The sequence below is a fragment of the Antennarius striatus genome, chromosome 6, assembly GCF_040054535.1.
Source record: "Antennarius striatus isolate MH-2024 chromosome 6, ASM4005453v1, whole genome shotgun sequence".
Lineage (NCBI taxonomy): Eukaryota > Metazoa > Chordata > Actinopteri > Lophiiformes > Antennariidae > Antennarius > Antennarius striatus.
Genome location: NC_090781.1, coordinates 22025061 through 22038075, shown reverse-complemented (window position 1 = coordinate 22038075; position 13015 = coordinate 22025061). Strand labels below are relative to the sequence as shown.

Below are 13015 nucleotides of genomic sequence, written 5' to 3'. Positions count from 1 at the left end.
CAGAGAACGACGCACACTCGGCACAAAGGGAAGCACATCAGATAAAAAGCAGCAACGAACCTGCAGTCATCGGTTATAAATAACGTCACAGTCCTGGGAAGCATTTAATGTTTATTTCAACAAATAAAAGGCGAGTAGTTTACTTTTTTAAAAATCGGTTATCTTGATGAAAACATTAGAGAAGTTTTCCCCCCATCTTTTCGTCGATGCGTCAGACCAGAAAACTACATGGAGTTAAATATTAAAAATGTTTAATTCGGCCTAGTGTGGTTTGGATTTAATCATGTTCACAGGGATCCCAGCTATTAATAGCTAAACACTATTATGGTTAATAATAAGGTGGCTTGGCAGTGATGAAGCTTTTCTTTATTTTAATTGGATATGTTTAATAATACAATATTACATACATTTTTTATGTTAATAGAGAAGCGAGTGTGACTCTCTGGGTTAATCATGTGAATTCTGGTCACCAGTGATATAACTTGCATCCCAGCTAGCTCACTTGTGAAGCAAATCATGGAAATTAACCTTTATGTAAAGACGAATCGACTACATCACTATTTCAATTTATTTTTCCCTGACCTTTAATAAAATTTTCAGCGGTGTTAGGCCTAAATTTGGTCTTTTTTCAGGTCCAGCTTTGAGGCATCCGATCACTTGACAGAGTCGCGCAGAAGAACTGGGCCGTGTTTGATCTGGCAGATCTTTTGATCCACCAGTGAGGAAGTCTAAAACCCATTATTAGTTTTGAGTCCAGTCAAACAGTTCATCAGCCAGGATTAATGGGTGGATTCTGCCAAAGACAACTATGTGAAAACAAGCCTTGCATGTAATTTACAACCCTCACTATCCGTAGGCAGAACGTTTAAAAGCTTCATGACGGTGCCGGCAGTCCCTCTTGCAGATCAAATTGAACATTCCAGTGTACGTGAACTCATGCTTGCACTAAAATGTATTGTCTGGACGTCACCACATAAATAAGGTAACAGGAGATGTATGTGAAACCTGGCATGAAGGCTGCTTCATTGTTCCAGGTATAGCTCCCAGTGGTGAGATCATTCACCAACTGGAGTAGGCTTCACTTCCACCTGACTGCACTGCTAATCTGCAGCTGCCAAAAAACCCCAAAACAAAACAAGGTTTCATGTGGAAAATAAATTATGATTTGCCATTTTTGCTGTTTTCACAAAATGAGAGGAACAAATGTGAGCGCGGTGTGAGAACGATGCCAACACCTTTTAATTACTGGAGCGCGGATTTTATTTTAAAAGTTTCTTGAGTTTATCAAAGGATTCTACTTTTTTCAGGACAAGAAGGGATATTTGAATTAAATGGAGGAAAGAAGTGCCCCAGGCAAAATCAAAATATATAATACTATACATAATCAGTAATGTCTCATTACAGGATGTTCTGTGATATTTCGTGATAAATAGCAAGCACATAAAGGGATAAACAAGAAGATCTAATAGCTCAAACATTTCTTTTCTGGTGCATTATCTTCTCGATACGTCCAGAACAAGAAGAGAGTGTTGAACGTCTCTCTAGTCACGCTCCTCAAGGACAGAAAAAGATCCGAATGGCTTCCTGTGGAGAAGGTTTATACAGTAGTGACCTCCATTGGTAAAGAAACGACAACACACTCCTGCAACAGAATGAACATGTGAAGGACAGATTCTCATTTCTGTGTCTTACTCAGTGCTTCCCCAGGATCTGCCTGTCCCACCCCCATAAATCACCTCTTGAGTTTTTGTCTGTATTCCTGCACAGACATGAGCAGTAAATAAAGTGATGGATGGCATAACAGCTTTAGCAGCTGTCATCAGACATGCATCAGCTCTACGATCACAGGGCCACGGAGCCTCTAGGGAAGTGTGAGTAGGGGGGAAAGTTGGGAAGGAAAAAAAGGATAAAAAACTTTTGCGTTCTCTGACAGAACTGTTACGGATTCTTGCAAAACTTTTGGTGCTCTCTCACAGCTGAAGGAAGACTGACATCGGCGTTGACACAGAAGGCAGCAGCATGCCAGAGTGGATCGTTTTGCAGCAAAAGACTGTAGGATATTACGCACGATGGAGCCAAACTTGACCTGTCATGGCCCTCTGTTTTGGCGGCAATCACCAGCCAGACATTGGAAAGTGTGGGGTCGAGCCATCCAAAGAGGAGGGCGTCTCCGTGCCGCTGAATTTCCCATTCTTTCCCTGGCAGCGGCCTCGGTCGGAATACGTGCTAAAAGGCCTCGAATCTGGGGAACCACGGGGGGAAATGAGACGTCTGATACCGAGTCAGTGAGGAAACAAACAAACAAACAAGAAAGCTTTGTGAGAGTGTGCAAAAGTTTTGTGACAGAATGCAAAAGTGTTTATCTCCCTTTACCTCCCCCGTATCCCCCCGAGAAGCTCGGTACCAGACTATCTGAAGGGAGGCAGAGATATTTAAATAGACTCACCCTGCAGGGATATCAGTCGTCTCCCTGCCTGCAGAATATGTCGAAAATCCAACAAATTCCAGAGAGAATCTGAGCAAAGAAGAGACTAAACAATTATATTTGAGATATCTGTTCACAGGCAATTGTTTTATCCCATGGTTCTTGACAGTACAGCCTTTTTTTCTTCACACCATGTGGTCAACTTGGCCAAAAAGTCTTTTCCATCCGGATCCAGCAGCGATAAAATCAACCGATTCAAGAAGAAGTAAAGTAATTTCCTCACAGACGTCATTTTTATGTAGTTTTTTCCTACTCAAGCGACGACATCTCATGAAATAAGCACTTTGCTTAAAACATAAATGCCATAATAATGATCTGGGATCTTCTTGTGGATGCAAACTATTTAAAGAATGCCGAAGCGGTAGTAGTTCATTTAATCGGTTGTTTTATTGCAGTTTATTGCTGTGTATTTGCAGTTTGTGTAAATTAAAATGACACAAATGTCTTCCAGGTCTTAGTTCAACTGATTGCGATGAAGGAGTCGAATCTTAATATTATAATAACATGAATTTTTCGGCTGTGCTCAACTAAATTTGACACTTTTACACTCAGAGGCTCCTCACACTCTTATTAGCAATCTTTTCCTCACACATATGAACTTAATCATCCTCTCTCTCACCGACAGCTACACACTGACGGGGGAGAAAGTGTGAATGTCAGTACTGTGCCTGCCTTCAGTCAGAATTAGCAGGGCCGGGAGGGAGCTAAATTTAATGTTTTAATGTTGGCAGGTTCCAACCCAAACAGAATAAACAGACTCCTCTGTGTGAGGTGGGTTGGTGCATCCGTGGATAGGTTGGTGTAACGACAAATAAACAGAAAATAAATGCAGAAAGTAGAGGAAGATGGGGGGGGAAAGGAGCGGAGCCAAAAATGTGTAAGCCCTCCAGAGACTATTTTGCAAGTAGTTAAACGTAAAGGAAAGCCGAGACAGAACCAATTCAAATCACGATATTAACTTCATGCAGAGTGTGTGTTTGCATGTAACAGATAGAAAGAGAGAAAGGCAGGAGATTGGAAGGAGGAAGAGGTGCGGTGGAGGAAAGGATGAAGAAGATTTAGGCCCTAGGCAGAGAGGAGGAGAGCTTTAGGTGAGATTCTCTCCTGACTGCTGCAGATTAGTCTTGTCTTTACGCGACTGAATGATAAATGTTCTTGATCGGTGAAGGAAAGTCTAGCAGATCAATGGATGCTTTAGAGTCGTCTCTTCATTAGCTCAATGGATTTCGCAGGGGGATTTACGATGGTGTCGCTGTAAGATCAGAGGACACGCATGATTGTACAGCAAAGGTACCCAGCGGAGTGTTTCTGCATTCTGCAGTACAATGGGAGTTCTCATGGGAGGTGAAGGCAGAGGAGAAGGGGTGGATGCTAGAGGGTGGAGGTTATTTTTAGACCAGGAGGGAAGAGGTGAAAGTAGCAGTCGCACAAGGCAGGAAGAGGAGGTGAGGAAGTGGTTTCAACACATAATCAGTAACCCGTAAGGAGAATTGAGGAGAGGGCTTCAGTACAAAATAGATCCAAACACATCGCAGAAAAAGCACAATGGACACACAACCGTTCCTGTGAAGTAATACTGTGAAAACACAATGCTTACACTCTCTGTTGAACTGCAAGAATTTGCAGTTCAGGAGCAAAGAAAGAACATCGACATCGAGCTAGGTGGTGTTTTTTCTTTTTTTTTCATCTCAGTGTATTACTGTATATTTGATCAGAGCTGCTACATCTGCTTCCACCACATGGATGAAAAGCTCTCCACTCTCACGTCTGTTTGTTGAGCTTATTTTACAGACTTTAATCCAGGCGAAACAGCCTGCGTGGCTCCGTTTTCAGCACACAAATCATCACGATTTCTGCTTTTAATTTCTGTTTTTCAAAGAACTAAACACATATAATCCAACGTGTAATTAAGTGAATTTAAGAAGGGCTGATTTATGATATCATATTAAACATAAGAGGGAGTTAGCTTGGCTGTTGCCCCCGCTTAAAGTCTTGCAAAGCTAAACTAATCTTGTCCCAGTTCTAGGTTAATGGGAAAGGCTGTTGTGATTTTCCGGTATTGTCTTTTTCCGTCCCTTTTCTAAATGCTAAAGTTATCCTGGATAAGATTCTAACCAGACAAATAAACAAGAAAAGGCCCAAGGAGATGGCAAATTAAAATTTTACTCTTTTGGACTTGAGAAGCTTCACAATGTGGTGCGACAGCAGCTATGAGCCAGCTTTTCCTGTGGAATAATTTGTGGGCAGAAATTATTAATTATTATGTGCTTGAGGGACTTTGAAGGGAAAAGAACAGGTAACCGCGACAGCCAATCCTAGCAGGGCGGTCATCGCTGGGTGTTAGTGTCGTCTCCATGCCGGCGGTGACGACAAGTAGCGGCGAACTAATCAATGCTTTATTAGGTTGCATAGGGTCAAAAATTAGTTGCACCAGTTTCCTCTCAGCTTAATCAGAAACTGGAGAGTCTATCATGCAAATTTTATTCACCTGATGCAGCGACTGCTTCCGGCTGTCCACCCAGGCTACCAGTGAAGAAAAACTTCTCCCAACCACCTGACATGATTCTGTTCTTTTCAGCCTGTCTCCTATATTTTTTGTTCTCAGAGTCTCTGAATGTTTTCTCAGTAGATAAGGACATCTACCGCTACTGACATTTTGAGAAATGCTGGTAAATAATTAACTTTACTGGCAGCATTTCCATTTTTTTTTTTCAGCCTCTTGCTTCCCTCCAGGCCTGTTCCCATGATTTTGTCTCACCAACCCACCTGTTCTATTATTTCCCAATCTCATCTCTGCAGGCTATCAGGGTCCGAGATGCGATCAGAAGGTGGACCCCTGCGCCTCCAGCCCCTGTCATAACAACGGGACATGCTACGCCCAGGGCCCCGGGCCCCTGGGATTTGGCTGTAGCTGCACAGCAGGCTTCACCGGCCCCACGTGTGCCCAGCTGGTGGACTTCTGTGCCCTGAATCCCTGCGCCCACGGGGTGTGTCGCAGCGTGGGCAACAGCTACAGGTGTCTGTGTGTCCCAGGTGAGCCGGGCGATAACAAGGAGCTGGAGGCAGATGGATTGTATAGTATCTCCATGATGAAAAAACGCAAACTGATAGATGCCATAAGATTCTGGATCACCAAACTTCCTCCTCAGGCGGGTCAGACACAACTCGCCGTTTTCATCTTTCTAATCTGCCCTTTGCAGGTTAAATTTGCAGAGTTGGTGCTAATAAATATTTTCTTTATGCTAAAGCGGAAAGCTTGTCACAATTTTCCCAGGAGCTTCACACCACAGACGATCGCAGCTGAAAATGTAAAACACAAGTATATATTTAAACTTGGTTTTGGAAGATGTCCAATGTTCAAGGAGGCGTAAAAAAAACAACAAAAAAAACATGATCAAAACATCCCTATTTTTGGCTCAGTTATTGGACTTTCCACTTAGAAGTCTTAATATAAGTAAATTCAATCTGGAACTCTTTCGTTTGGCGTGAGCCCAAAACCCATTCAGAAATATATATGGATAAAAGTTGCCTTTTGAATCATATTCTGACCCTTTCACCGCTTTAAATCTGGTTTTTCCAATCATCACATAAAGCTTAATAAGTAAAGAGAGTGACTTTTAGCTTTGGCTCAGAGTCAGTTTGTCCATAAACATTATGTGGATGCATGATGAGTTATTTTCAGATGGGGTGTTTCGCAGCATGTTCACAACAGATTTGTCATGAACTCAATTGAGCGGAATAACGACTTATCATTATCCATTGTGTCGCAATTACCCTGCTGTGAGACGGATGGCTTCTAGAGCGATGCGTGAACATTATCTGCCCCTTATGCTCTTTGTCTGTATCGTCGAAGCAGTCACCACTTTCATTCACACTCCAGTTGCTTCTTTTGTGGTGCGACTTAAACCAATCCATTCAGAATTCCTGAATCAGGATCAGAATTTCAGGTTTTTTATGGCTGCCTTGGATAACTTGGTTTTCTTCTGTTTGATTTTGAAGGATGCATTTCAGCAGAGCTGTGAGATTTTTAAAAACCGTAAAACTTACCAACTAATGACCTTTACATCATGCTCTCTATGTTTTATCGAAATTTTCCCATCATGCTTTGCCTTTGCATGTGGAGCAAACGTCCATTGCTTTCTCCAATTATTCTCCAATTATTCCCATTTCCTGTATCATCTCCATGGGAGCCTGTTTTTCTTCCGGTTGTGCCTTTGTCCTTCCTCGTCTTTGTCTCCCTGTCGTTTGCCTCACCTCATTTCCCTTACAATCTCTGTTGTCTGGTTGCCATGGTGAAGTAGGTGCCTTACCAGTCTATGTGCATGTGTGTGTGTGTGTGTGTGTGTGTGTGTGTGTGTGTGTGTGTGTGTGTGTGTGTGTGTGTGTGTGCGCGCGTGTGGCTCCCAATCTATTGTCTGTGTCTGTGGTTGTTAAGCAGATGCCGCCAGACAATCTAATACCGCTACTCAGGCGTTCGTCTGTAACGATTGGTGAAATTGGTGATATGCAATTAGCATCCCAGACATTACAGCAGACGCACACACACACACACACACACACACACATACACACACACACACACACATGCATGCACTCAGAATGGGTGGGATCGAACAGACCTTTTATCCTGCTCATCAGAATGCAAGGTTGGGCCTGTATAGATGTGCATGTCTATGCATGAAAACAGTAAATTGTACGCTGTGCTCCAGGTTCCGGTAAGCGCCTGCTGGCGGTCTGACAGAAAGCTGCTGGGGAGCTGATATGTAGAAGGATCCCTCCTCCAGCTTCTTGTAATCCAGCTCACATGAGAAGCTGCCAGGCCACCAGCCATCCCACAGAAAGCAGACAGAGTCTTTGAAAGGCACTTGACATTTCACTGGCATTTCAAAGAGAGGGCCCTGGAGCCTGTAACTGGGCTCCTCATTAATTCCCAGCGCTCCACAAATACATGTTCAACGTGGTCCTGGGAGGTTTTGCTGAAACTCCTGTCAGCACCGGGGCCCAAAGGAGAAATTTGATCAGTCATAGTTGGAGATTAATCAATCCAAACAGTTCATTTGGTCATGTAAGAACTAAAGAGAACCTGGTGTTCTGGTGGTTTGGAGTCTTCGTCAGAGACAAGGAACATTTCTCCGAAGAGCAATAATTAGAATGTGTGTGGTTGAATGAAGGTGCTTTAAACATTAGATCAGTGTAAAGTTGTATTACCACTGACTGCTAGTCTAATTAATGGAGCAACACAGCCTTTATTCTTTATTTTGATAACTGGTAATGCGTTATTAATCCCTACTTTTTTTTCTTGAATTCTTTTTGTAAATTAGATCCGTTTCATACAATAGAGTCATTTTAGGGATTTACCACAATTTGCTTCTATAATATTCAAGAAAAAGTCGTCATAATTAAATTTCCACAAAACATTTTCCACTGTAACATATCCCTTTTCATTTATTGGAGCCATACAAGTTATTGATCACCTGTTACTCATGTGCTGTCCATGTTTTCCAGTGTTGCAGGTTTGTTCTGCCTCAGTACACAGCTGCCATCCCATGGAAAACAGAGTGCACTGCATGCCATATAACCTTATTCCTGTTGTCACGGAAACTTGTTAGAAAAATACTGGGCTAGACCAGAAATTTCTGGACATTTAATATTTTTATTCCATCAATACGTGAAGATTAATGGTGTATTTAGACAGATTCAGGTGTGTTTTAGCGGAGCTCCATGGTGATGTTATAGTTTTATGTGCTAGACAGGTTACCAATTATTTCTTTGAGGCTAAACTCCAGTATTAATTTATGCGATAAGTAGGTGATTAAAATCTCTGAATCGTGAACAAGAACTATGAGCGAGAACAATGAATGAGTAACGCCTTGTACATTCTGCTTCACTTGGAAGCTCCCTGGCATGAAACTGTTAAACAGCATTAATAGTGAATAAAAGGAGCGGCAGGGATTAACCGAGTACGTGATTGGCTCCGACCAGCCCAGAGCAACCGGCTAAGATGTTGGGTTGGCAAATCCAGATCAGGTGCTGAAAACAAGGAGCTCCTGTTCTCTCGTAACCACCTCGCTGCAGTCGTAGTAGAATAAGGTTGAAGCTCCAACTAAATATGAAAAGATGGAATTAAACTGACTCAGATAATCAGGGAGGGTGGGATTTTTTGTCATGCAAACTGCACAGTCTGTCCTGCACTGCTCCCAAACTCTGAGTGTTTCTGAGGTCAAACTGACCACCGGAGCTGGAGACAACTTCTAATAATAAATGTCAGCAGGAACACTCCTACATTCATGTTTGGAACATCATTGGGAATGTATTGAAAAGGTTATTTTCTTTTAGTTACTATTTGTTTACTGTTATTGTATAATATAAATGCTGTATGTTTGCATCCCATAAAGGCTATCATGGCTTATACTGTGAAGAGGAGTACAATGAATGTCTGTCAGCCCCCTGCCAGAACTATGCCACCTGTAAGGATCTCATCAACGCCTATGAGTGTGTGTGCACGCCGCAATTCGAAGGTATGTTTGTGTGTAAATGTGTTATCTTTTTAGCTTTACCTCATATGCATTGACTTGATTTCATAAGGACTCCTTTGTATGTGCGTGTGCAGGTAGACACTGTGAAATCTACAAGGATCCATGTCTGAAGATGCATTGCCAGAATGGAGGCCGCTGTGAAAGTGCTGGACTCAATGTTTCCTGCGTCTGCTCACCTGGATACCTGGGTGAGCTGTGAAAACACGATCAGTACGAATAGTAGGGGGCTGTAGCTGCTTAATAGGATTATTCACACCTAAGAGTTACAAGGCTGAATGCAATAAATGTTCAACATCCTCATTTTATAGACTGATGGAAATAAATGAAAAGCCTGCATTCAAGCTTTCAGCAAACGTAGAGTTACATTTTATGCCCTTGGATTTGGCGCTCAAGCTTGTTCTTTAACAGAACCTCACCTCTTCTCACAGGGGAGAAATGTGAGGTGGACATAAATGAGTGCAAGAGCAACCCTTGTCACCACGGAGGCACCTGCGTCGACCAATCAAATGGCTTCACCTGCCACTGTCCATCTGGGTGGGTGGGTCCCAGCTGTGAGATCCGTAAGTCAGCCTGTCAGAAAACTCCTTTACAGGTATTCACCTAAAATCCGACAGGTGAAAAGTGGCATGCCTCTGTGTGTGTGTGTGTGTGTGTGTGTGTGTGTGTGTGTGTGTGTGTGTGTGTGTGTGTGTGTGTGTGTGTGTGTGTGTGTGTGTGTGTGTGTGTGTGAATCAGACCTGCAGTGGAAACCAGCACACACTGAGGACACCTTGACCAACATGCCCCGCCATTCCCTCTATATCATCATCGGAGCCCTGTGTGTGGCCTTCGTCCTTATGCTCATCATCCTCATCGTGGGCATCTGTCGCATCAGTCGCATTGAGTACCAGGGCTCGTCGCGCCACGCCTACCAGGAGTTCTACAACTGCCGCAGCATCGATAGCGAATTCAGCAACGCCATCGCCTCCATCCGCCATGCCAGGTCACTAAATGTCTATATACGCCTTAATTTTGGAGTTTGAAGGTCTCTGAGCCTTTGAAACAGTCATTACTTTTTACCTAGCTATAAATAATCAGTGCCATCCAGGTCTTTTTATCTAAAAATTACCCTACAAGTGAGTCAATCACACTTGATATGCCACAAAGAGCTGAGTGTCATCAGCATATAGAGTTACTGCTGATTGTGTTGGCTACAAGAAAGAGAATAGCAGAAGAATATAATAGACTTCTAAATGTTTTTTTAATATTCAAGTCAATGTTGGTGTCTGTCTTTTTTTAAATTAGATTTGGCAAGAAGTCTAGGCCCGCCATGTATGATGCCACTCCCATCGCCTACGAAGACTACAGTCCTGAAGACAAGCCATTGGTTACCCTCATCAAGACGAAGGATTTGTAAAAATACAACCATACCAGCATGCCACAAGCTTTACACATGACAAATAAATATCTGCACACACATATACACACACACACACACACACACACACACACACACACACAAACACACACGAAAAGTCAGCATACATCTTAAAGTATTTCTTTAAAAAAAATAGCAAAACGAAATTGAATGTATAGCGCAGAAAACAAATCCAGAAACATACTCTGTAGACGACAAATCTGGAATTTGATACATCTATTTTCCTGCCATGATAAGGCTTTATTGTAGCATAAGAGCAACTTTGCATTACTTAAGTTATGAATAACGGGCAACACCACCAGTAAACTCTGCTGTACAAGAGCTATGACTTCAAGTCTTCACCAGGCTGTCTGTCTGTCTGCTGCTGGCTACCAGCAACTCAAGAGCCTAAAAGTACAAACTCAGCAAACAGCACTGACAGCAGTCCTTGCAGGTGTTGTAGAAATAGGTGTGTTCCCTTTTGATGCGTTCACTGTATTTTTTTCTATATCTACAAAAAAAAAAAAATCTGCAGTAGGTTGCCTTACCTTGTGCATGGTTATATTGATGTTCTCTCTGAATTATTTGAATTCTTTAGATTTTGGTTGTTATTTATTTCCCTGCAGTTGTAATCCTCTCTTCCTTTGGGGTGATTTGTGGTTAGTAGATCAAATACGTACATGTATATAATGCTAGTCACACAAGTTTTCTTTTTTAAATACATATTGTCCTGTTCTTTACATGCAACTTTCTCAATGGTGTATGAATAGTGAAGAAAGTCAGTTTACTACAGTACTGTGACTATCCTACCATACTACTGTATGTATATCAGTGATATTTAGGATAATTGGTAAGTATTCTTCTAAATGCACAGAACAATAGTTGGTTTTCAGTGTACAAAGTCACCTCTAGTATTGACCATATTGAGCTGTTTGTGGATGAGAGTTTCTTGGCTGGTTTTGGCTTCTTGCTGGCTTTAGGGTGGAGAAGGAGGAAGACGAGACTATCTGCTACAGAATATATGTGCTTCTGTGTCCTGCCAGTTGGGAAAAACTCTGTTTGTGCAGCTGTGTCGTTCCTCTCAAGGTCAAACAATGTTTTATCACTAGGCTCAGAATTATTTTTCTCTCATTTTAAACACAGCAATCACTCGATTACCTATTATCTATGTTGAACGATGTAAACAATAAAGATTCAAGTGAACACAACCTGCTCTACTCGCTTGGTGTCTCATGCCGTCTAAACACAGGCCGCCAAACTACAGTTGTATGAAATAAACAAACAAACAAAAAAGACTTTGAATGATAATTGAAGTTTATTCAAACCTGGAATATTTCCAAGTTTGAATAATGTGGTTATTGTGACTCAGCGGGTCACACTAACTTTGCTTTTGCTTCTTCCTTTGAAGAGATTCCAAGGACTGTGGACTTGTTTCAATCGCTTTGCTTCTGATAAAGTGAGCGCAGAAAGAAGAACAGCTGTTATTGATAAAAACACAGAGATATACATCCAGGTCTGCGTGCATGTTGATTTCTTTACATGTGTGAGGGTGAATCCCTGAAGGTTGAATCTGGAGCGACTGGACTTTTATTTGGGATTTGAAGATATTTCACATCTCAGCCAAGAGGCTTCTTAACTTCTGACTGGTGGAGAGTTTCTTATCTCTGTGGACTGCCATGACCCAAATTGTACTTTTGAGTCGAACATCCACCGTTTGTCCTAAATTCCATCAAAATCCGGTGACAATATTTCAAGATGTCTTGTAGCAAAACAAACATGACCTCCTCCATCTCTTGTTGATGTGTAATTAGCCTCTGAAAATTAATGTAGTCATACTGAGATCACTATCATCTCTGGGCTCGTCATTCAACACGTCCCACTGTAATGTTTCCACTTCAGTGACTGAAGGAACTGACATGTTTCTACTCTCTATCTCCTCTTTTGTCTTGATTTATCTCCTCAACTGTGTCCTATTGTTGAATTAAATACAGTGAAATGATTAGAGAGGTTCAATGGAAGATCTTTTGGCAATGAAGCTTCTCCTGGATGTAGCTCTCCATGCATTTAGCAAAAATGGCCTTTGCAGGTGGTAAATTTTTCCTTTGGAATGATAAGTGCAAAAGCTGTGGCAGGCCACTATAACTTGTGCTATTGTACAGTTTATTGCTCAAATTCTTGTTTCCCAGATTCCTAAATTACAAAGTTAGCGTGACCCGTAGAACCACAGCAGCCACATCTATGAGAAATATGCACGGTTGAAATAAACTTTAACTTCTATTTAGTGATGATTTGATAAAAAGACAATATGTAGCCAGACGTTTTTGGGCACGATTACATTGTTGTTAAAACATAGGTGCTGTTTTGTTTTTTGTTTTTTCAGGATAAACAAAAACCAATGAAAAAAAGGCAGCTAATGCCGTACAGTGTCTGTTTTTCTACAGTGTCCCAAGGTCATACCCACCAAACCGAACCACCAGCCGTGGGAAAGACCTTTTATGGAGTGTTGGTAATGTGAACACCCTCGCTGACCTCAGGCTTTATCCAGATGTTCCACATGTAAACATCTCTAAATACAGACTGCGACTGCACAGCCATGTC

General features: G+C 41.9%; 1 protein-coding gene across 1 annotated transcript in view; it reads left to right on the top strand.

Moving 5' to 3' along the window:
- The window catches only part of dner (delta/notch-like EGF repeat containing), a 37780-nt gene extending 26165 nt beyond the window's left edge, over positions 1-11615 (top strand). The window contains exons 8-13 of the mRNA XM_068317958.1: positions 5285-5518; positions 8881-9003; positions 9096-9209; positions 9450-9581; positions 9757-10003; positions 10306-11615. Of these exons, the coding sequence (XP_068174059.1) occupies positions 5285-5518; positions 8881-9003; positions 9096-9209; positions 9450-9581; positions 9757-10003; positions 10306-10417 (962 nt within the window). The 3' untranslated portion in view covers positions 10418-11615. The remainder of the gene's footprint in view (positions 1-5284; positions 5519-8880; positions 9004-9095; positions 9210-9449; positions 9582-9756; positions 10004-10305) is intronic.
- Positions 11616-13015: the final 1400 nt, after the last annotated feature.